Here is a 19,782-nt window from a genome sequence, read left to right as displayed (position 1 = left end):
AATTTTCATAAATAATCACGCAGGAAATTAGGGTTAATAAAACAGCTTTATTGACCAAAAAGAAGCTTGTACAGAGAAACCTTTGATAAAAGGGCACACAAAATGGCCGCCAGACCTCGTGACCAGCTTCTGGGACCATTTGAATTTCTGTTACTGCAAGCCAGACAGGCTTGTGGATTGAGGACATTAAAAGCCCGCGAAAACCAGTTTCGGGAAGCCGAAACTCGTGGAACTGAGTATACATATTGATTAGATTATAAGTACAGGACAGATTTGGGTAGCAGGGTGAGGCCCATCAAGAAATGGGCGGACAATTGAATGAACACTTTAACCCATTTACTGTACAAAGAAAAGCCGTTTAACAGCCATCCAGGGCAATCTCCAGACCGATCAATATACAAACCAAGTTACGGTGACAAAGCAAAGACATTATCGGCCCAGGAAGGCCAGCTAAGCTATCACCGACTCCCGTTATGAAGACAAAACACCCCTGCAGAGAGTTCTGCCCGCCAAAATTATTACAAAGACAGGACTATGATTTGGCAGGAGATAAGAATGTTCCAAAAAGGTATAACTGTGGATTGAAAAAGTCCATCAGCAGCTTCACTTCTTAAACTTCTTGGGTGAAACGCTTCAGAATTCGCTTCGGAGTAGCTTTGGAACCTGGACGGTATTTCTTCAACTTCTTCGGTAAAACGCTTCAAGACCAGCAGAGACCTTCACACAGCAGTTCGGTTCGGAACGTGTTCGGTGTTCGGGCAGGCAAGGCCCGGCCACGACGGGAAGACGACGAGGGTGGCCCGGGTACTTTTGTCGAGAGATCATCGACGACCCAGGCCGAAGAAGACAATTGTCCTTCTGATTTGAAGCAGAGCTGGAGTACAGGTACTCCAGCTCTGCTTCAAATCAGAAGGACAATTATTAGGACTGTACAAGGGAAGACCATCGGGAGATCGACGACCCAGGCCGGAGAAGAAGACACCCAGGGCCCGGCACTCCAGTGTCTCAACATCACATCGGTAACGGATTCATCCATGTGCATCCAGTTCTTAACATCACCTCGGTAACGGATTCATCCGTGGCGAGCGCTCACCAAGGCTGTGTCGGCTGCCTCATCGCAGGAGAACCAAGAGGAAAACAAGCTGCGCCAGAAGCTTCCAAACCCACGTGACAACGGAAAGCGGTGTCGAAAGGCTGTGAACCCCTTTTTCGCAATTCTTAAAGTGGTGAGCATGATCCCGAGTTCCTCAAATCGAAACTTAGTCAGGTCTATGGGAGGGGGTTAAGGGTAATTGTAATGTGTTACCCCTTTTTCGATGTGCCGTGTGTTCCCCATTTCTATAGAGTTAAGTTTATAGATGTGTGCATGCTTGTAGTTGCTTTAATCTGTGCATATGACATGTATTTTATAATGCTGCAAACTGTTCAATAAAGGCATCCATTTCGTGCTATTCGACCTGGTCTATTGAGTTTTTCTGCACTACAGCTCCCTGCACCTAAGTCCAAGGTCGAGAACCGTAGGGGCGAGTGGGTCAAACCACTCACGGGTAATTATTGCAAGAAGCCTGGCAGGAGACCAGAGCAAGCAAGAGAAACCCCCTACACTAGTTAAAAAGGTAGCAATAGGCCCAGGGTAGCGATGGTAAAGGCCTCAAAGTCTTCTGATGGAGAGCGAGGCTACCCAGCAAAGGCCTCCTCTCCTTCCATTTCAAGCCGAACACTTACCTTTGAAGGCCTGATGTCCTGCCCGGTCCCAGATTCAAACCCAAAAACCTCTCAAGGAAATGTGGCCCCATTATTCCTGCAACACCAAATACAATCATCTATGGCATTTTCTTTTTCCTCTCTGCTTATTACAGGTCTTTGCAGAAATTTAAATAATTTGTGTTCTAATTGTTTACAGTGTTTAAATAGGATGTTCAATTTTCATCAAGCAGGTCTCTATTCTTAAGTTAATAAGGTGAGCTTACCATAGTTGTTTCGTGTATTGAGCCAAAGCTGTTAATGAAAATATTTACTTGTACATCAACTGGAATATCTAGAAAAAAAACAGAAGAATTGTTAATCTCACAGGATAAATACTAAACTTACAAGAACATAAGATAGTTAGAGAAAAGAAAAGAACATTTAGCACACTGATGTTTATTCTTCTCGCACTCCAACTCTCCTGTCAAAGCATTCAACTTTATATTGAACAAGTTCAATGTTTTTGCTTGGCTGATTATTCCAAACAGGTATCATTTTTTGAGTAAAGAATCTATTCCTCATAACTTTTAAATTTGCCTTCTGTTAATTTCCACTTATGTCATTTGATCCTTCTTTCCTGAACTTGAACTAATAAGCTAGGTTTGTTACCTTTATTATTTAATATGTTATATAATTTGTTCCGCCTTAACCACCTTCTTTCTGATTTGTAAAGTTCTCTGATCTTCCCTCAAATTAATCCTCTTTACACTTGAGATCAGTCTTGCTCTGTGCCTTTTCTGTGCCAATTTTAATACATGTATATCTTTTTTTCTGGGTGTTGATCAAACTGAATACAGTATTTTATGTGTGGTGTGACCAGTGCAAAACCTATGCACAACTTCTGAAGACTTGTACAGTGCTGTTCTGGCTCTATATCCCAGCATTCCTTTAAGACCAGAAACTTTTTGGTGGCAGCTCCACCAGTGGATGGATCAGAACCCCCTAGTCTGCCCATATGCTTGGCTGCTGACCCTGTCCTAAGGGATGGGATCATTTGCATGGTTAATGTGGGCTGCCAGCAACTGCAAAGACACTTTAGTGCCACCCAGCCCGATCTGGCATTATGAGGTGGAGCAATTGAAGTGCCTCCAGGTCTGTCCAGACTGAGAAAGAGAAGTAATTATGGCAGGCTTGGGCTCTAGAAGCCATTTTGCCTCCAGATATGATCACCTTAGCTTAGGTAAGATTATGGGGCCATTCAACAGGTCTCAAAGGTACACATGCCAGCCTCAGCTGGCAAGAGTTCTACTGTGAACTTTTAAGTGCACAAATGCAAAATTCCTGGAGTAGCCTAGGAACTCCATCCAACATATTCCCTTGGCATGAGGAGGACAGGCAGAAGACATGCCCATGGCCCCTTTATCGGAAAATGAAAACTCAGGAAAAACAGGATGGAATCCCGGCTGAACCAGGTTCTGTCGCATTTTATGGCCACCAATTCAAAAGAGGGTAATTTTAACTTAGTGCGATAGTGTAAAGCAGGTGATAACGAATTGGAAGCCTATTTTTCATCTCTCGGAAAGAAGTCAATGGAAATAGAAATCAGGAGAGATGTAAAAAGGCTGCCAACTCACTACCACCCATTTTACACCATCGCACAAAATCAAAATAACCCCCAGAGATTCTGCCTTGGCCTGGGCAGGAACTTCAGGCCCTTAAATTTTGTGTTAACTGCTTTGCCACATTGTTGGGACATTGGACAAGACGCAGCTATTTTTACTCACAGGTCCATTTCAAGAGTCCATGTGTTAACTTATTTCCATTCATTGCATACTTATGACCGGTGAGATTGTTGTGACTTTTAAACCTTGAAATTATTATATTGTGCACTAAATGGGAACTAACGCTGCCTCATTTTTGAATGGGAGTGTTGTTAAGCATGCAGCTCAAGGCACAATCTCATTGTTTTTTTGCCAAGTGCATTAGTCACTGGGTTTTAGCACTCGCACAACTGGGCAGCCAATCAAAGGCTTCAATCTAGCTTAAGAGAACATTTAAGTCCCTTTGCAAGAGCACGCCTTGTTTGTGGCCAGTAAATCTGTAGCACAAATGGAGAACAGAGGAAGTAGTAAGAATAGGCCTGATGACCAGGCCCTGTACTTACTGGTCCAGGGAGTATAAGAATAGAGGGAAATTATATATAGAAGAGAGGGTTACCAAGTTGACAGAGCATGGCAAAAACAGCCAAATTAGTAAATGTTGTGTCCAGAGCCCCTAGAACATGGAGATATATAAAATCATAGAATGATATAGCACAGAGACCTTCTGGTCGATCGTGCCTGTGCTGGCTCTTTGAAAGAGCTTTCCAATTAGTCCCACTCCCCCTGCCCTTTCCCCATTGCCCTGCAATTTTCTCCCCTTCAAGTATTCATCCAATTTCCCTTTTGAATGATATTACTGAATCTGCTTCCACCACCCTTTCAGCCAGTGCATTCCAGACTTGCTATGTAAATAAACTTCTCATCATCTCCCCTCCGGTTCTTCTGTCAATCACGTTAAATCTGCGTCCTCTGGTTATCGATCCTTCAGCCAGTGGAAACAGTTTCTCCTTATTTACTCTATCAAAACCCTTTATGATTTTGAATGCCTCTATTACATCTCCTCTTACCCTTCTCCTCTCTAAGGAGAACAATTCCAGCTTCTCCGTGCAACTAAAGTTCCTCATCCTGGCATCATTCTAGTAAATCTCCTCTACATCCTCTCCAAGGCCTTGAGATGCTTCCTATAGTATAGTGCCCAGAATTCTATGTTGGAGGCGGGTAGGCAGAGGGGTGGGTGGAGTTGGAATACGGTCAAGAAAGCCGGAAGAACGGGTTTTCTTGCTTGCTCTGAGAGAAAGAGAGGAGAGAGAGAGAAGGAGAGAGAGAGAAGGAGGGAGAGAGAGAAGGGGAGAGAGAGAAGGGGAGAGAGAGAAGGGGAGAGAGAGAAGGGGAGAGAGAGAAGGGGAGAGAGAGAAGGGGAGAGAGAGAAGGGGAGAGAGAGAAGGGGAGAGAAGGAGAGAGAGAGAGAGGAGAGAGAGAGAAGGAGAGAGAGAGAAGGAGAGAGAGAGAAGGGGAGAGAGAGAAGGGGAGAGAGAGAAGGGGAGAGAGAGAAGGGGAGAGAGAGAAGGGGAGAGAGAGAAGGGGAGAGAGATAAGGGGAGAGAGATAAGGAGAGAGAGATAAGGAGAGAGAGATAAGGAGAGAGAGATAGAAAAAGAGAGAGAGAAGGGGAGAGAAATAAGGGGAGAGAGATAAGGGGAGAGAGATAAGGGGAGAGAGAGAAGGGGAGAGAGAGGAGAGAGAGAGATAAGGAGAGAGAGATAGAAAAAGAGAGAAAGAAGGGGAGAGAAGGGGAGAGAGAGAAGGGGAGAGAGAGATAAGGAGAGAGAGATAAGGAGAGAGAGATAAGGAGAGAGAGATAGAAAAAGAGAGAGAGAAGGGGAGAGAGAGAAGGGGAGAGAGAGAAGGGGAGAGAGAGAGAAGGGAGAGAGAGAGAAGGGGAGAGAGAGAGGAGGGGAGAGAGAGAGGAGGGGAGAGAGAGAGGAGGGGAGAGAGAGAAGGGGAGAGAGAGAAGGGGAGAGAGAGAAGGGGAGAGAGAGAAGGGGAGAGAGAGAAGGGGAGAGAGAGAAGGGGGAGAGAGAGAAGGAGAGAGAGAGAAGGAGAGAGAGAGAGAGGGGGAGAGAGAGAAGGGGAGAGAGAGAAGGGGAGAGAGAGAAGGGGAGAGAGAGAAGGGGAGAGAGAGATAAGGAGAGAGAGATAAGGAGAGAGAGATAAGGAGAGAGAGATGGGGAGAGAGAGATGGGGAGAGAGAGATGGGGAGAGAGAGATGAGGGAGGAGAGATGGGGAGAGAGAGATGGGGAGAGAGAGAAGGGGGAGAGAGAGAAGGGGAGAGAGAGATGGGGAGAGAGAGAAGGGGAGAGAGAGAAGGGGAGAGAGAGAAGGGGAGAGAAGGGGAGAGAGAAAGGAGGAGAGAGAGAGAGGAGAGAGAGAGAGAAGGGGAGAGAGAGAAGGGGAGAGAGAGAAGGGGAGAGAGAGAAGGGGAGAGAGAGAAGGGTGAGAGAGAGAAGGGGAGAGAGATAAGGAGAGAGAGATAAGGAGAGAGAGATAAGGAGAGAGAGATGGGGAGAGAGAGATGGGAGAGGAGAGAAGGGGAGAGAGAGAAGGGGAGAGAGAGAAGGGGAGAGAGAGAAGGGGAGAGAGAGAAGGGGAAAGAGAGAGAGAGAGAGAGAAGGAGAGAGAGAAGGGGAGAGAGAGAGAAGGGGAGAGAGAGAAGGGGAGAGAAGGGGAGAGAGAGAAGGGGAGAGAGAGAAGGGGAGAGAGAGAAGGGGAGAGAGATAAGGAGAGAGAGATAAGGAGAGAGAGATAAGGAGAGAGAGATGGAGAGAGATAAGGAGAGAGAGATGGAGAGAGATGGAGAGATGGAGCGAGAGGGGGAGCGAGAGGGGGAGCGAGAGGGGGAGCGAGAGGGGGAGCGAGAGAGGGAGAGACGGAGAGAGAGGGAGAGAGAGAGAGAGAGAGGGGGAGAGAGGGGGAGGGGGATGAGAGAGAGATGGAGAGAGATGAAGAGAGATGGAGAGAGATGAAGAGAGATGGAGAGAGATGGAGAGAGATAGCTAGAGAGACAGCTGGAGAGATAGCGATGAGGTTTTGGAGGGGTCCCGAAGGCTGGAGATCGTCGGAGGGGTCGGAAGGCTGGAGATCGTCGGAGGGGTCGGAAGGCTGGAGATCGTCGGAGGGGTCGGAAGGCTGGAGATCGTCGGAGGGGTCGGAAGGCTGGAGATCGTCGGAGGGGTCGGAAGGCTGGAGATCGTCGGAGGGGTCGGAAGGCTGGAGATCGTCGGATGGGGTCGGAAGGCTGGAGATCGTCGGAGGGGTCGGAAGGCTGGAGATCGTCGGAGGGGTCGGAAGGCTGGAGATCGTCGGAGGGGTCGGAAGGCTGGAGATCGTCGGAGGGGTCGGAAGGCTGGAGATCGTCGGAGGGGTCGGAAGGCTGGAGATCGTCGGAGGGGTCGGAAGGCTGGAGATCGTCGGAGGGGTCGGAAGGCTGGAGATCGTCGGAGGGGTCGGAAGGCTGGAGATCGTCGGAGGGGTTTTAAAGATGGAGGTTTGGGGGGGGGGGGGGGTGGGGAGAGTGGGTCGGGGACCAGAGGCCAGAAGCATGATCGGAGGCTGGGGGGGTATTGGAAAGCCGGAGGGGGTTGTGGGGGGGTAATTGGACGCCGGAGAGGGGGATCGGGGGCTGGAAGGCCGGGTTGGAGGGGGGGTGGGTTGGAGAGCGGTGGCCTTGTGTGGGGGGGAGGGGGGAGATAGGAAGGGTCGGTGGGGGTTTGTCCGATGGCGGGGTGGTTGGTGAGGCAGGAACGCTGGATCCAGCAGGTAAGTGGAAAGGTACTTACCTCCTGGATTCAGCAGGCCTCGTCTTCCTTTAGCGGGCAGGTTTTCCAAAGCCTGGGAAATCTGGCCAGCCAGAGTTAAATTTAAAATGGAGCCTCAAAATGAGGCACACAGCCTCATTATAAAGTGCCAAACCCACATCCTGGGAGCAAGTTGGTTGCCCACCCCCTGTCCCGCCTCCGTTAAAACCAGAAGTGGGCGGGTTGGAGGCAGGTTGGGGTCAGGATTCAGATTTTTAATACTTCAACCTCCCACCCAACCCCAACCCACCCATTTTTGGGGGTTAAAATTCCGCCCAACATCCCAACTGAAGCCTAACCAATGATTTATTTAGCAAAGCTTTCTTGCTTTTGTACTCTATACCTCTATTGATAAAGTCAACGATCCCATATAATGTTTTAACATAGAAAGAAATGATGGGCATAAAGAAATCAATCAAGATTAGAGCCAAGAATTGTTAGGTCTGCTCTCCAACTGTCACATAACAGTAGGGCTTCAAGCTAGCCCTAAACAAACTCTTAGATCTTGCAGCTACTTCATGACATTAACCATTGCACTGTTGGCAGAAGCACGGTAGGCTACCAAAGAAATTCCTTGAATGGCAAGAATAAAGTTGATGAAATAACCCCCTCACAACTAGACTTGCTGTGCTATGTGTAAAGCAAGGTACCTGCTAAACTAGCCACTTTATTCACCATTGTCGTGGCCATGTGCACACGTAATTCCAATGGCAGACAAGGCCGGAATGTTCTGTACCTGGGTGGGTCGGGTGTGGGCAGTCGGCGTGGAGGGTCGCGACCCCGCTGCTGCTTCCATCCCGCTGCAGATATCAACTTTGCGCTAATGGGGCCTATTAAACCTGCCCTGCTCTTTACCTGGCCCTATTAAATGGTGCAGGTCTGATGACATCATCCATGATGTGTTTTCAGCCGGGGTATTTAAAGGGGCCATGACTACATTGCATTTGAAGGTTCATCCAGGATTGTGCAGGCAGCACACTGGAGGTTTTCATTGCTCCAAACAGTTGGAGACATGACTGCACAGAGGCAGAGGGCTGCACCCAGGTTCTCCGATGCTTCCCTCCATGCGCTTGTGGAGGGAGTCACAGCACACAGGGAGGCCCTTTTCCCTTCCAATGGGCAGAAGAGACCTCCCCAGGAGACAAAAGGAGCCTGGCTTCAAATAGCAGAGGACCTCAACAACAGGGATGTGGTCAGGAGGACCTGGGTGCAGTGCCACAAACAATTCAATGATCTCATTAGATCTGGAAAGGTGAGTACAAAGCCACACTCAACTTCATCCTGCTATGCCTCATCACATCCCCATCACTTTGCCTTCCCAACCCTACTCCTGCAGATCCTTGTTCACACCAACTTACCTTGCACCTCCACCCATCCTTCTCTACCTACATTATCACATCCCCATCTCACTAGCCACCCCTCACACTCGCCCTCCTCCTAGTGCAATCATACCAACTAACAACACACAAGGGTAGCCACTCGGGTGTTTTATGCAATGTTCATGTAAAGTTTCTGTTAATGTGCTGTCAAACATTGAAACCTGTATTTTCAACACTTTGCGTTCTTGGACAGATCTATGTGCACCTTTGGAAGTGGCTTAGTGAGTTGCAGTGAATGGTACCCCCCGCAATGGTGATGAGTGTGCAAAGAATGGCTTGGACATTGTAGGGATGCTTTATGGTGTTAACTACATTATCACATCCCCATCTCACTAGCCACCCCTCACACTCAGCCTCATCCTAATGCAATCATACCAACTAACAACACGCAAGGAAGCCACTTGGCATTGCCACCCCAATCCATCATTGTCTCCCTCTAAAGACGTAACCTATTCATTCCTTACATTCATTCCATCACTCTCACTCAACCTTCCCTTCTTTCCCTCCTTGCGGGAGAAGAGAGCGCATAATAAGAGGGAGAGGGAGAGAACTGGGGGTGGGCCTCCATCATTTGCCACCGTCACAACAGTAGAGGAGGCTGCGCTGGAAGCATCGGGAGTGGCCAAGCAGCTGGAGGTGGGAGACCGAGAGAGGGGACATCTCAGCAACCTGGTGACAGAATTACTTATCATACAGCTGATGACATCAGTCACTCATATGGGGACTGATGTCATCAGCCACTGAATGGTCATCATGTGCAGAATGGTATCTGTCCATTCTTCATATGACATATCTAACTCATCTCTACTCTCCCACAGGTCCATCAAGAGCCAGGAGGAAGAGCAAGACGACTCCTCAGAGGAGCCTCCAGCCTCTGACGGCGCAGCGTCACCAGACATGAGCACACCCAGCATCAGCGCGGAGACGCACACCTCGGTGGGTCCCATGCAAGACAGAATAGTTTTGTCACCGGGTCTGGCACAAGTCACAAGTGAGAGCAGATGGTGGAGACAGGGACAGCAGTGGAGACTCCTCGCCGGAGGGTGCAGGACACTCCCAGCTCTGCTCAGCTGCATGCAGATGCTGAGCCTCAGGAGCCATCCAGAAAGAGAGCGATCCTAGAGGTGCTGGAAGACGTGCAGGAGGCTCTGACAGGTTTTGCGACCGCAATGTCTGCAAATGTTCATAGAATGGAGGAGTCCATCTCAACATGAGCGCCACCGTGTTACAGGCGATGGCGACTGTAGGCTCTGCCATGGATAGGATGGCCACCTGCATGGAGCAGCTAATGTGCTATTTACAGGAGCACATGGTCTCTATGGTGCATAGATGGCAGAGGCTCATAGACCTCCTGTCTAGGAGGGATGGCAGCATAGACGTGGGTCCTCATCACCCCACTGATGTGCAGCAAGGTGCTCTCTAGCTCCTTGCTAGCAGAGAAGTGCAGGTGGCCCTTGAGCGGGATGATGGTGAGAGGCGAGAGGGAAGTGTGGAGTCCTCTCAAAGCACTCACCTCCTCAGTCAGAGCCCCAGATGCCTCCCCAGACAGCGTTGGCCGAGTTTGCCCCTGCACAGTCGACGGAGGAGCAGACTTTGGTGGGGCCATCAAAGGCTCCAAAACCCAGAAGACATCTGTCAAGAGTGTCTAAGCAGTCACAGCAGGGAAGTGAGCAGGCTGCCTCTACCTCTGCTGAAGCCACAGGGATAGCATCTTGTAGAAGCATGTGTAAGAGAAAGATGACACACAAAGTAGATTCACAAGGGTAGCCACTTGGGAGTTTTAGTCAATGTTAATGTCAAGTTTCCGTTACTGTATTGTCAACCATATAAATCTTTATTTTCACCACTTTCCCATCTTGGACACATTTGTGTGCACCTTTGGAAGTGGCTTAGAGAGTGGCAATGAATGGTGAGACATAACGTTACCTCCAGCAATAGTGGCCAGTGTGAACGGAATGGCTTGGTCATTGTAGGGATTCTTTATGGTGTTGCTGTGGGGTGGTGCGAACCTGGCGCAGCATGTGGCAGCCATATGGGTGTAATGTGTAAAGTTACGTAAATCTGAACATAATGAGGCCATCCCTGGCAGCAAGGTGTTCAGGTGCTGGTGGGATCTGGGCTGTAGGTTCCTCCTGCTCCTCCCCTTCTGAAGAGTCTGTGCACTCAGAGCCTTGCTCCTCATGCATCGCTAATCCTTGCTGCTGCACTATGTTGTGCAGGGCGCAGCAGGCCACGACGATCCTGCCTGGTGCGTACTGAAGGGCTCCTCCAGATCTGTCAAGGCATCTGAAGTACATTTTCAGCATGCGTATTGTCTGGTCTATGACACATCGGGTGGAAATGTGGCTTTCATTATAGCTCTCCTGGGCCTCAGTACTTGGCCTCCTCAAGGGTGTCATGAGCCACGTCTTCAGTGGATAGCCCTGGTCTCCAAGCAGCCAGCCGGAAATTCTGGAGGAGCAAAGAGCTGAGGGAGGGTGGACTGGCGCAGGACGAAAAGAGTCATGGCAGCTCCCAGGGAACTTGGTGCACACACGCATGATGAACTTACTATGGGTGCAGACTAGCAGCACATTGAGGGAGTGGAATCCCTTGTGGTTGACAAAGACTCCTGGGTGAGGATGGGTGCCCTGATGGCCACGTGTGCAGTTGATGATGCCCTGCACCCGTGGGAAGCCAGCCAGAGGCAAAGCCGAGCGGCGCTCAGTAACACTGGCTTTATCAGTGGCAAAGTTGATATAATTGGCTGACTTGTCAAAGAGGGCATTGATGACCTGTGTGATGTATCTTTAGGCAGCCAACTGCGAGATGCCGCAAATGTCTGTTGCAAATCCCTGGAAGGAGCCTGAGGTAAAGAAGTTGAGGGCACTGGTGACTTTGACAGCCACTGGTAAGGAGTGTCCACCCGCTCCTCTGGGCTGCAGGTCTTGCTCCAGCAATCTGCAAATGTCAGCGATGACCCAGCGCGATAGGCTGAGCCTCCTTTGGCACTGCTGCTCCGTCATGTTGAGGGAGCTCATTCTCTGCCTCTATATCCTGTGTTGGGGGCATCGCCTCCGGTGCGGTGAAGCCTGCACTGATGCCCTCTGTCCTGTGCAGCATCAGATGGTTGAGGAGAAGGTTGGTGTTGTTGTTTTTGGTGCTGCTGGTGTTGTGGCTCATCGTAGTCGGATTCTGCAGAACAAGGTGAGACAGTATAAACGGCATCCATTATAATATAATAGATGGCAGGTCAAGTAGAGATGACAGAAGCAACCTGTCAGCTTCTACCAATGAGGGGACAGTGGATCCTGACTTTTCTGGAAAAACTTGTAATCTCTAGACAGCTAAATCTGTGCTGACAATGCACTCAGCAACAGCATCTGCTTTAGGAAAGTGACCAGCTGTTAGATGGGAGCTTTTATTGTACTTTTCAGGCTGTGCACTAATGAGCTGGATTAATGACCACTCAACTTCCACGTCAGGCTCACAGACATGGTTTCCCGAGCTGCGTGATTCCTGGGTCATCCAGAGAAATTTGAAAGGCAGGTTAAAAAGAGGCTTAAGGGTCTGACAAGTAGCTCATAATGATTTCAATTACCTCGGCCGCCTCTGCCATTTGGGTCGCTGCCGTGCTGGTAAACGCGCCCGAGGGAAAGACGCATGGGGGGCGGAATGACGGCTAGTTCCTGACCCGCTCCGAGGTTTTTCAAATTTTCCTCCTGACCCGCCTCCAATAGGGCCCGCACGGACCCCAAAAAATTCTGGCCAGCTCCCTGTCCTTGTGATTGGTTTTCCTCCTTTCTCCTCACTCATGACTAAGATTCGCAAAATTCCCACGTTCTCCCAAGGTTATTAATAAAAGGGACCCTGCATGGACATTTTAAAAAGGATACCCAAAAGATGGCGTCCGCACCTCGTGACCAAAAGCCTGTAAGATTTTTAAAGCTTGGACTCTGCAGCACAGAGCAGGCAGCTTGGGAAATCGAAACATAAAATGCATTTCTGTGAAAAGGACTTTGTGTTTGAAAGACCAAACAGCTAGGCAAACACTGAATATGCATTTTGTCAGATTGGAACAGATCAACCCAGTTAGGCCTAAGCGTAAAGCCATTAGTTTGTCCGCATAAATAATCGGAAACAGCTTAAGGAAGCCATCAAGACTGGACAGGCCGATTAAAATGCATTAATGACAATACAACTCAGACATAAGGCCATCAGGTGCGATAAACGGCCATCTAAAGCCAGTTAGTTTAGATTGGTATAATCGTTTAAAACAGGCCGCCAAAAGTTAAACAATGGACTGACCTAATTTGGCATGCAGATTAAGGGCCATCCGAAGGAGTATAATTGTAGGCCCATCAGTACCAATCTCTCTCTTGACTCTTGTCTCCTGCTCTGCTCAGACCTCTTGGGCTGCTGCCGCCCGTACTCGTGCCCTGGCCTCATGGTGGGTTCTCTTCTCGTTCCCCGCATTGGGTGAATTACAGCCAAGGATATCCATACCAATCGCGGAGAGGGGAACGAGACCCGAGTCCAAAGTCACCCAGGACACCCGGGCCACGAAAGAAGGCAGAGGAAACGAGGCAATACGAAACGAGACGAAGAACAAGGTGGAGACCTGATAAGGGCAGCAAAAGACGCATTGATAAAGACCGAGCGCCTAGTTATAAGCTGGCGCTTGGGGAAGAATTCATATTATGAACATGCTGGCGTTCTAAGAATGGGTAGAAAAATCTAAGCAGTAAAGACTGCCAACGCAACGTTACCGCCGACGACCGCCCGAGGGAGAAGAGAACCCATCGCGGTGAGACAACGACGGTAACTGAGGAGAGGAAAGGTGTGCCGCAGCAACAACTCCAGCACCGCGCCTGAGACCACGTGGCGACAGAGTACCCCAAAGGACAGGAGACTAAACCTCAAAACTTGCAACGGTTAAGGCAACAAGCCTTGGATTGGTGAGCATGAATTCCTGGCCCCTCATAGCTTAATCTAGTTAGGTATAGGGGGTGGGATAAAGATAAGGGGATTGTTAAAGTAGTTGTTTTTCCCTCGATGTGCCGTGTGTTCCCCATTCGATGTGCCGTGTGTTCCCCATTCCCTGTATACGTATATAGTTATTTGTTTATGCCTGTAATTGTTTACCAGTAAATTTCTCATAAGACTGTGTTTTTATTCCTGTTTTAATAAAATCTTGGTTTTCTTACACCAGACCACTTGTCTACTCGAATTCTTCTGTATCGCCGCCTGCACCTAAGTCCTAGAACCGAGGGGCGTAGGAACGATTCGAACTGCTCACCAACAGTCAGGGGCATAACTGACTAGGCGCACGCGCCAACACGCCACCCCCTACAGAAAATGGCGACCGCAGCAGGACACCGGCAGCAGGGTTGCGATACAGTAGACAATGGTTCGGATGAGCAAACCATGATGGAGGAAAGGATTTCTGATTATGTGTTTAGCAAGGTGAATATCACAAAGAAGTGGATCACCATTCTATTAAGGGCTGGGCGTCCGGTAGATGCAGCAGCTAAGTGGACAGAAGGAAAGGAACACAAGAAGTCCTCAGAGAAGGCAGTCTGGCTGATGTGTTTCAAAAAGCAGGTCCAGCTTTTGGACAGGCTCGTTGCAGCACAGGCATTCGAGTTAAAGGAGTCAGCCCTGGAGATCCAGGATAAGGCTCTAGCAGGGGAGAAGTTATTGGTAGCATTGCAGGCCCTGAATCAGGAGAGAGTGTATTTAATGGGAGAACACAAGGCCCAGTTGGAATACCTACAGTGCCAAGTCACCGAAGCCAAGGTTGCAGGAAAAGAACGCCCGGTTGGCAAAGCAAGTTAGGGAACGAGAAAGTGCAGGAGGTAAAGGCAGCTTACAAGCTAGCGAGCGAACGGGGGTTTGAAGAGGCAGACCACGGCCCCTGTAAAGAGCGGATAGAAAATCTGAGCCTGGCCCTCAGGAGAGCAAAGGGCATGGTGTGCCTCATAAGCCCGAAGACATGTCAGGCAGATTTTATGGGGAACGAGGGGAGGACAGTTCCAATGTCACCGGTAGCGCCCAGGGATGACCCGGTTGAGGGACAGGAGGTCTCACGACCACCACCCGTAGCGCCAAGCTTCAGCGAGGTCTGGCAGCAAGGAGGGGTGGAGCCAGAGGTGGGAGTGGAGGTGGAGCAAGCCCCGCCAGAGAGGTCGGAGCCAGGACCGATGTGCCCAGCACGGCATCGGCGGTTTGGCCCACCCGTCAACGGCGACGATGAGGGACCCCTCCAAAACCAGTTCGTATTACCCTATAGCACCCAACAGCTTAGGGCTATGGTCAACCATATCCCAAAACTCTCCAAAAAGGGAGACCCCTTGATCCACTTCAGGGACATAGAGCAGGCAGCCAGCGTCAACGACTGCGATGGCACTGAGCATGCCAAGATGCTGCTATTCTCCCTGGAGAGTAGTCTCCTCCAATCCTTCTCTGACAAGTGTAAGAGGGGGCAGAGCGGGTAGGAGGAGCTTAGAGATGAGGTTCTGGAGGCCATGGGGATGAAATGAGGGAAGTCCTTTCTCCCGTGTGGAGAAGACGGTCCAGCTCACAGGGGAAACTCCGCAGGCTTAGCGGACCGGTTATGGCCGGTGTACCGGAGGGCCTGTCCGGGGACGCCCAACCGGGGGTTCCTGAACGAGGATCCCCTGGCCCATTGGCTCCGTTGCCTGGTGGCGAACAGCTTGCCACAGGTCCGGGCCAAGGCAGAAGTCTGGTTCGACCCCAAAAACCCCCAGAGCACCGAACTCTAGCCTATAAAAACGGTACGGGAGCCGATGCACACCCACCTAAGGGGAAAGTGCATGAGGTAAAACCCAGACCGGGTAGGAAAGAGTGGCACCAGGAAGGGAATAACCCCCACAACACAAAGACGAATTGTTACGGGTGCGGGAAGGATGGTCACTGGTGGAAGGAGAGCAAGAACCCTTGGAAAAATAAAAAGGGAAAGAATTCCACAGCCCCAGCCCAAAAGGCGGTGGCAGGAATCACTCCCGCAGCGGTCGAGTCACTTTTGGACACCATGAGGTCCTTATTGACTGGCCAGGGGAGAGTAGCAGCCGCCACCGGTGCTCTGACCCCGTCAGCCCCATCCAACCCACAGCCCTGACTAGAGCCAGCGCAGCCTGTTTACCTGTGTTCTCTCCGGTATGATGAATGGAAAAGACCCCTCTTAGAGATGGAGGTCGAAAAGGTGACGGGGACCTATCTGTTGGACACGGGGGCATCATGCCCCATGGTCTACTCAGCTAATCACACCACCTCGCCTCTATCTAATGGGGTCCATAGAGTCTGTCGGAGTTCACAGGCATAGAACAGGCCGACTCGTTTTCCATCCCGCTCGCCATTCTAAGTGGACCTGTGACCTGATGAAGTGGAGGGTGGAAGAGGAGTCCTGGGAGCGGACTTTATTGTAGGCCACGGGATCCTAGTAGATATGAGAAATCATTGCCTATGGGGGGCAGGTAAAGGAAAGAACGGTGAGGTAGTAGTGATCCCAGGAAAGGAAGGGAAGGGGACCCTATGCACCATGAAGCCCAAAGAGGGTTATAACCTCGAGCTTATGGTCAGTAACACCCCACAGGAGTTCCAGGCATTTGTGCGGGCCCACCTAGCCACATTTGTCACACACAAACATGACTGCGGGAGGGTCAACGGGTTTGAGGTCAGCGTAGACGGGGACCCCATGGCCCGACCACAGAAACAGTATAACTTCCCCAGGGAAGCAGAGCCAGACATGGAAGCAGCCATGTACTCGTTAGTACAGCAGGGAGTTCTGAGACCGATAGCCACCCACGTGAACTCGCCATTGTGGCCGGGTAGAAAGCCGGACAATTCCTGGAGGGCCACGGTGGACTATCGGGTGCTCAATAGTAACATCCCAGCCTGTGCACCCATGGTAGCAGCAGTTGCCGTCCTGATAGGAACTATCCCAGCATCTGCGACCACTTTCACTGTGCTGAATATTTCCAACGGGTTTTGGTCCATCCCTTTAAGGAGGGAGGATCAGTACAAGTTTGCCTTTACGTTTAAAGGGCAACAGTACACGTGGAACTGCTTGCCTCAGGGCTTCCACAACAGCCCCAGCATTTTCCATCAGTGCATGGCAAACAGTCTAAAGGAGTTCAGTCAGCCCAGACAGTTGGTCTAATATGTGGATGACCTGCTTCTCTTCACCGATTCGAGAGAGGAGCATGGCCCACTATTGGCCGAACTGCTGGAGCTGCTTGGGCAAAAGAGTTTTAAGGTAAACCCCAAGAAAGCACAGATCGGCCAGCAGGAGGTGAAATTCCTAGGCCTGAGCGTGCCTGCTGGAGAAAGGGCCATAGATAAGGCTAGGAGGGAGGCGGTACAAGAGTTACCGGTCCCCAACACAGTGACGGGTGTGAGGTCATTTCTAGGGCTAACCGGGTACTGTAGAGACTTTATTGAGGACTATGCAGCCACAGCGGCCCCTCTGCTCTGACTCCAACACAAGGGAGTGGAGTGGCTTTGGGATGAGGGTTGCCAGGCAGCATTTGTCAGGCTCAAGAAAGACTTGCAGACCGCACCAGCTCTAGGGGCTATAGATGGGGGGAAAGAGTTTTTCCTGGAGGTAGCAGCCAGCGGGGACAGCCTGAGTGCTGTGCTGCTCCAAGAGCGGCACGGCAGGCTGAGGCCGATGGTCTACTCCTCCAGGATACTCACGGAGGTGGAGAGGAGCTACTCCAACTGTGAGCGGCACCTCTTGGCCACACATTGGGCTGTGAAAAGATCATTGATCTTCACAGGCACCTCTCCCATCACCCTCCTCACCCATCACACACCCACCCAGATGCTTCTGGACGGGAGGATCAAGGATGGAACAGTGAGCAGTGCCAGCATTGCCCGCTGGACCTTGCTCCTCTCACAGATGGATCTTAAGGTTAAGGGTCTCTGTGAGCCAAAGCTCGCAGCTAACCTGGTATATCCTGGAACAGCCCACCGGTGTTCCATAGAAGGGGTTTGGGAAGTGAACATAGGTTTATGGGCCGGGATACATCCCACAGGGCGCAAGATCTATGTAGACGGTTCCAGCACGGTATCTGCTGGCGAGCGCCTCACGGGGTGTGGAGTTTATGACGCAGCGGCAATCATTGCCCTGGCGATTAAGCTCCCCAGCACCATGAGCGCCCAGCAGGCTGAACTCTCCGCGGTAGTGTACGTTGTTACACACCCCGAAATCTTCCCCACCCCCTACACGATTTGCTCGGACAGCATCTTCATGTGCAATTCGTGTACAGAGTACCTGGCCATCTGGTCCCGCCGCGGATACACCTCCGCCGACGGGAGACCCCTCACAGTAAAACCCCTGCTGGAAAAGATCCTGGCAGCAGTGGGGGAGGAAGGGGAGGTTTTCATCCACAAGGTGAAGGCCCATTCCTCCACAGAACCCCGCGGCCAGGGCAACCTGCAGGCTGACTTGCTCGCCAAGGAGGGTGCCCGCACAGGCACTTTCTGGGACCTGACCCACGGCGGCGGTCAGAGGTAGGGACGGGACCCAAGGGAGTGCAGGGGTAGCATTAGCCCCGGACCTTAAGACGGTCCAAGGCCAAGACACCGTCCTCAAAGCAGTCCTCAGTGCAGAGGGAAAAAGGTTAGAGGGTCCAGACGGCACAGCAAACCTCTCCGTAAAAGAGGGCATGCTGTTCCGGGGGAAATAGTGGGTTGTGCCGCAGCAGCACCGGAGGGAATTCCTTCAACTGGCCCATGAGGGTCCAGGAGCGGGACACCCCGGGCCTGAAAGCACCTGGCAGCGGGTGGAACAGGCGGGATCGTGGCCAGGACTCAGGTAAGATGTCCGCGAGTTCTGTGCAGGCTGTCTTGTGTGCGCTGCTAATAACCCTGACCCCCATAAAAGGAAGGTACCCATGGAACAAGTCAGGAGGGTAGAGGGACCATGGCAGTCGATACAAATCGACTACAATCGGGCCCCTGCCCACCGTCCAGGGAGGCTTTAGGTACTGCCTAGTCCTGGTGGACGTGTTCACCAAATGGGTAGAGGCCTTCGCCTGCAGAACAGCCACAGCTCTGGGTACTGCCAGGATCCTGGTCCGGGAAGTGCTCTCGCGGTGGGGACTACCACAGTATGTGGATTCCGACCAAGGGAGTCACTTCACCGGACAGGTGATGCAGAATACCCTTATGCTGCTAGGCATTGAGGGGAAGTGGCACGTGGCCCACAACCCGCAGTCATCAGGGATTATGGAAAGAATGAATAGGACCCTAAAAGAAAGGTTGAGGAAGGAGATGGTGGACTTGCCCCGTAAATGGGCCGAGGTCCTACTGCTGGTTCTGATGGGGATCCGGGCCAGCCAGTCTAAAAGCACGGGCTACTCCCCGTACGAGCTGATGACTGGCAGAGTTATGCGGACACCCACCCATGCACTAGCTCCGGTGCTCAAGGAGGATCAGCTCAGGGAGGTAAACCGGGACAGGTTCACCCGAAACCTCTTCGAGCACCTCAAGCAGGTCCACGAGCAGGCGGCTGGGAACATGGGAAAGCAGCATCGGAGTAACCGATTGCTGCTCAAACACCGAAAGCACCACGAGTGGGAGGTAGGAGATCAGGTCATGGTGAGGAACTATGCCCGAGTAGGGAGTTTGGAACCATTATACATGGGGCCCTACAGCATTGTAGACAAAGCCAGCCCCATGGTATACGCCGTTAAGATACCCCGGCGTACAAAATGGTTTCATATTAACCAGTGCAAACTGTTTAAACCTGAGAGGGGAAAACAGCCAGTTGGGGTAAGGTCTGAGGATAAAGATCCTCAGCCTGCAGCAGGAGCGAGTTCACAGACTGCACAGGCAGGCGCTGTGGCTTGCTTAAAGGGAGGGGCCGTCCCGCCCATCGATTGGGACACTCCCCCGCTCATCTGGGATCCAGATGAGGAGGGACCCGAGGGCGAAAACCCCGCCCCTAACCCAGGTGTAGAGGAGGAAGAACCTGAGGTCGAAAACCCCGCCCCGGACCCAGCCATGGGACCTGGGGGCGGAGACTCTCGGCTCGCAGCAACAGGCTGCGAAGAGTTACCTGCCCCTAGCCCAGGTTCAGGAGAGGTCAAGCCTGAGGGAGCAGCAGTTCGGGTTAAAGGCCCATCGGCCAAGAAAGCCCCACCCGCCAAGGTCCCTAGAAGGTCCCCACGGACGCCCCAGCCGAGAAAGCCATGGTCACCAGCTCCCCAGTTACCAAGGGCCGCCCCTCAAGTCAGGCGGAGGTCCGAGGACAGA

At 51.4% G+C, this 19,782-nt stretch overlaps 1 protein-coding gene across 5 annotated transcripts in view; it reads right to left on the bottom strand.

Annotated features, from left to right (window-relative positions):
- The window catches only part of glrbb (glycine receptor, beta b), a 291,220-nt gene that overhangs the window by 201,171 nt on the left and 70,267 nt on the right, over window positions 1-19,782 (bottom strand). For all 5 annotated transcript variants that reach the window (XM_086010500.1, XM_086010490.1, XM_086010459.1 and 2 more), the window contains exon 4: window positions 1,971-2,038. In XM_086010500.1, coding sequence (XP_085866626.1) covers window positions 1,971-2,038 — 68 coding nt within the window. The remainder of the gene's footprint in view (window positions 1-1,970; window positions 2,039-19,782) is intronic.

Source organism: Somniosus microcephalus, chromosome 2, assembly GCF_052327205.1.
Source record: "Somniosus microcephalus isolate GS21.2 chromosome 2, FLI_Smic_1.0, whole genome shotgun sequence".
NCBI classification, from domain to species: domain Eukaryota; kingdom Metazoa; phylum Chordata; class Chondrichthyes; order Squaliformes; family Somniosidae; genus Somniosus; species Somniosus microcephalus.
This window is presented reverse-complemented; position numbering and strand designations above follow the sequence as displayed.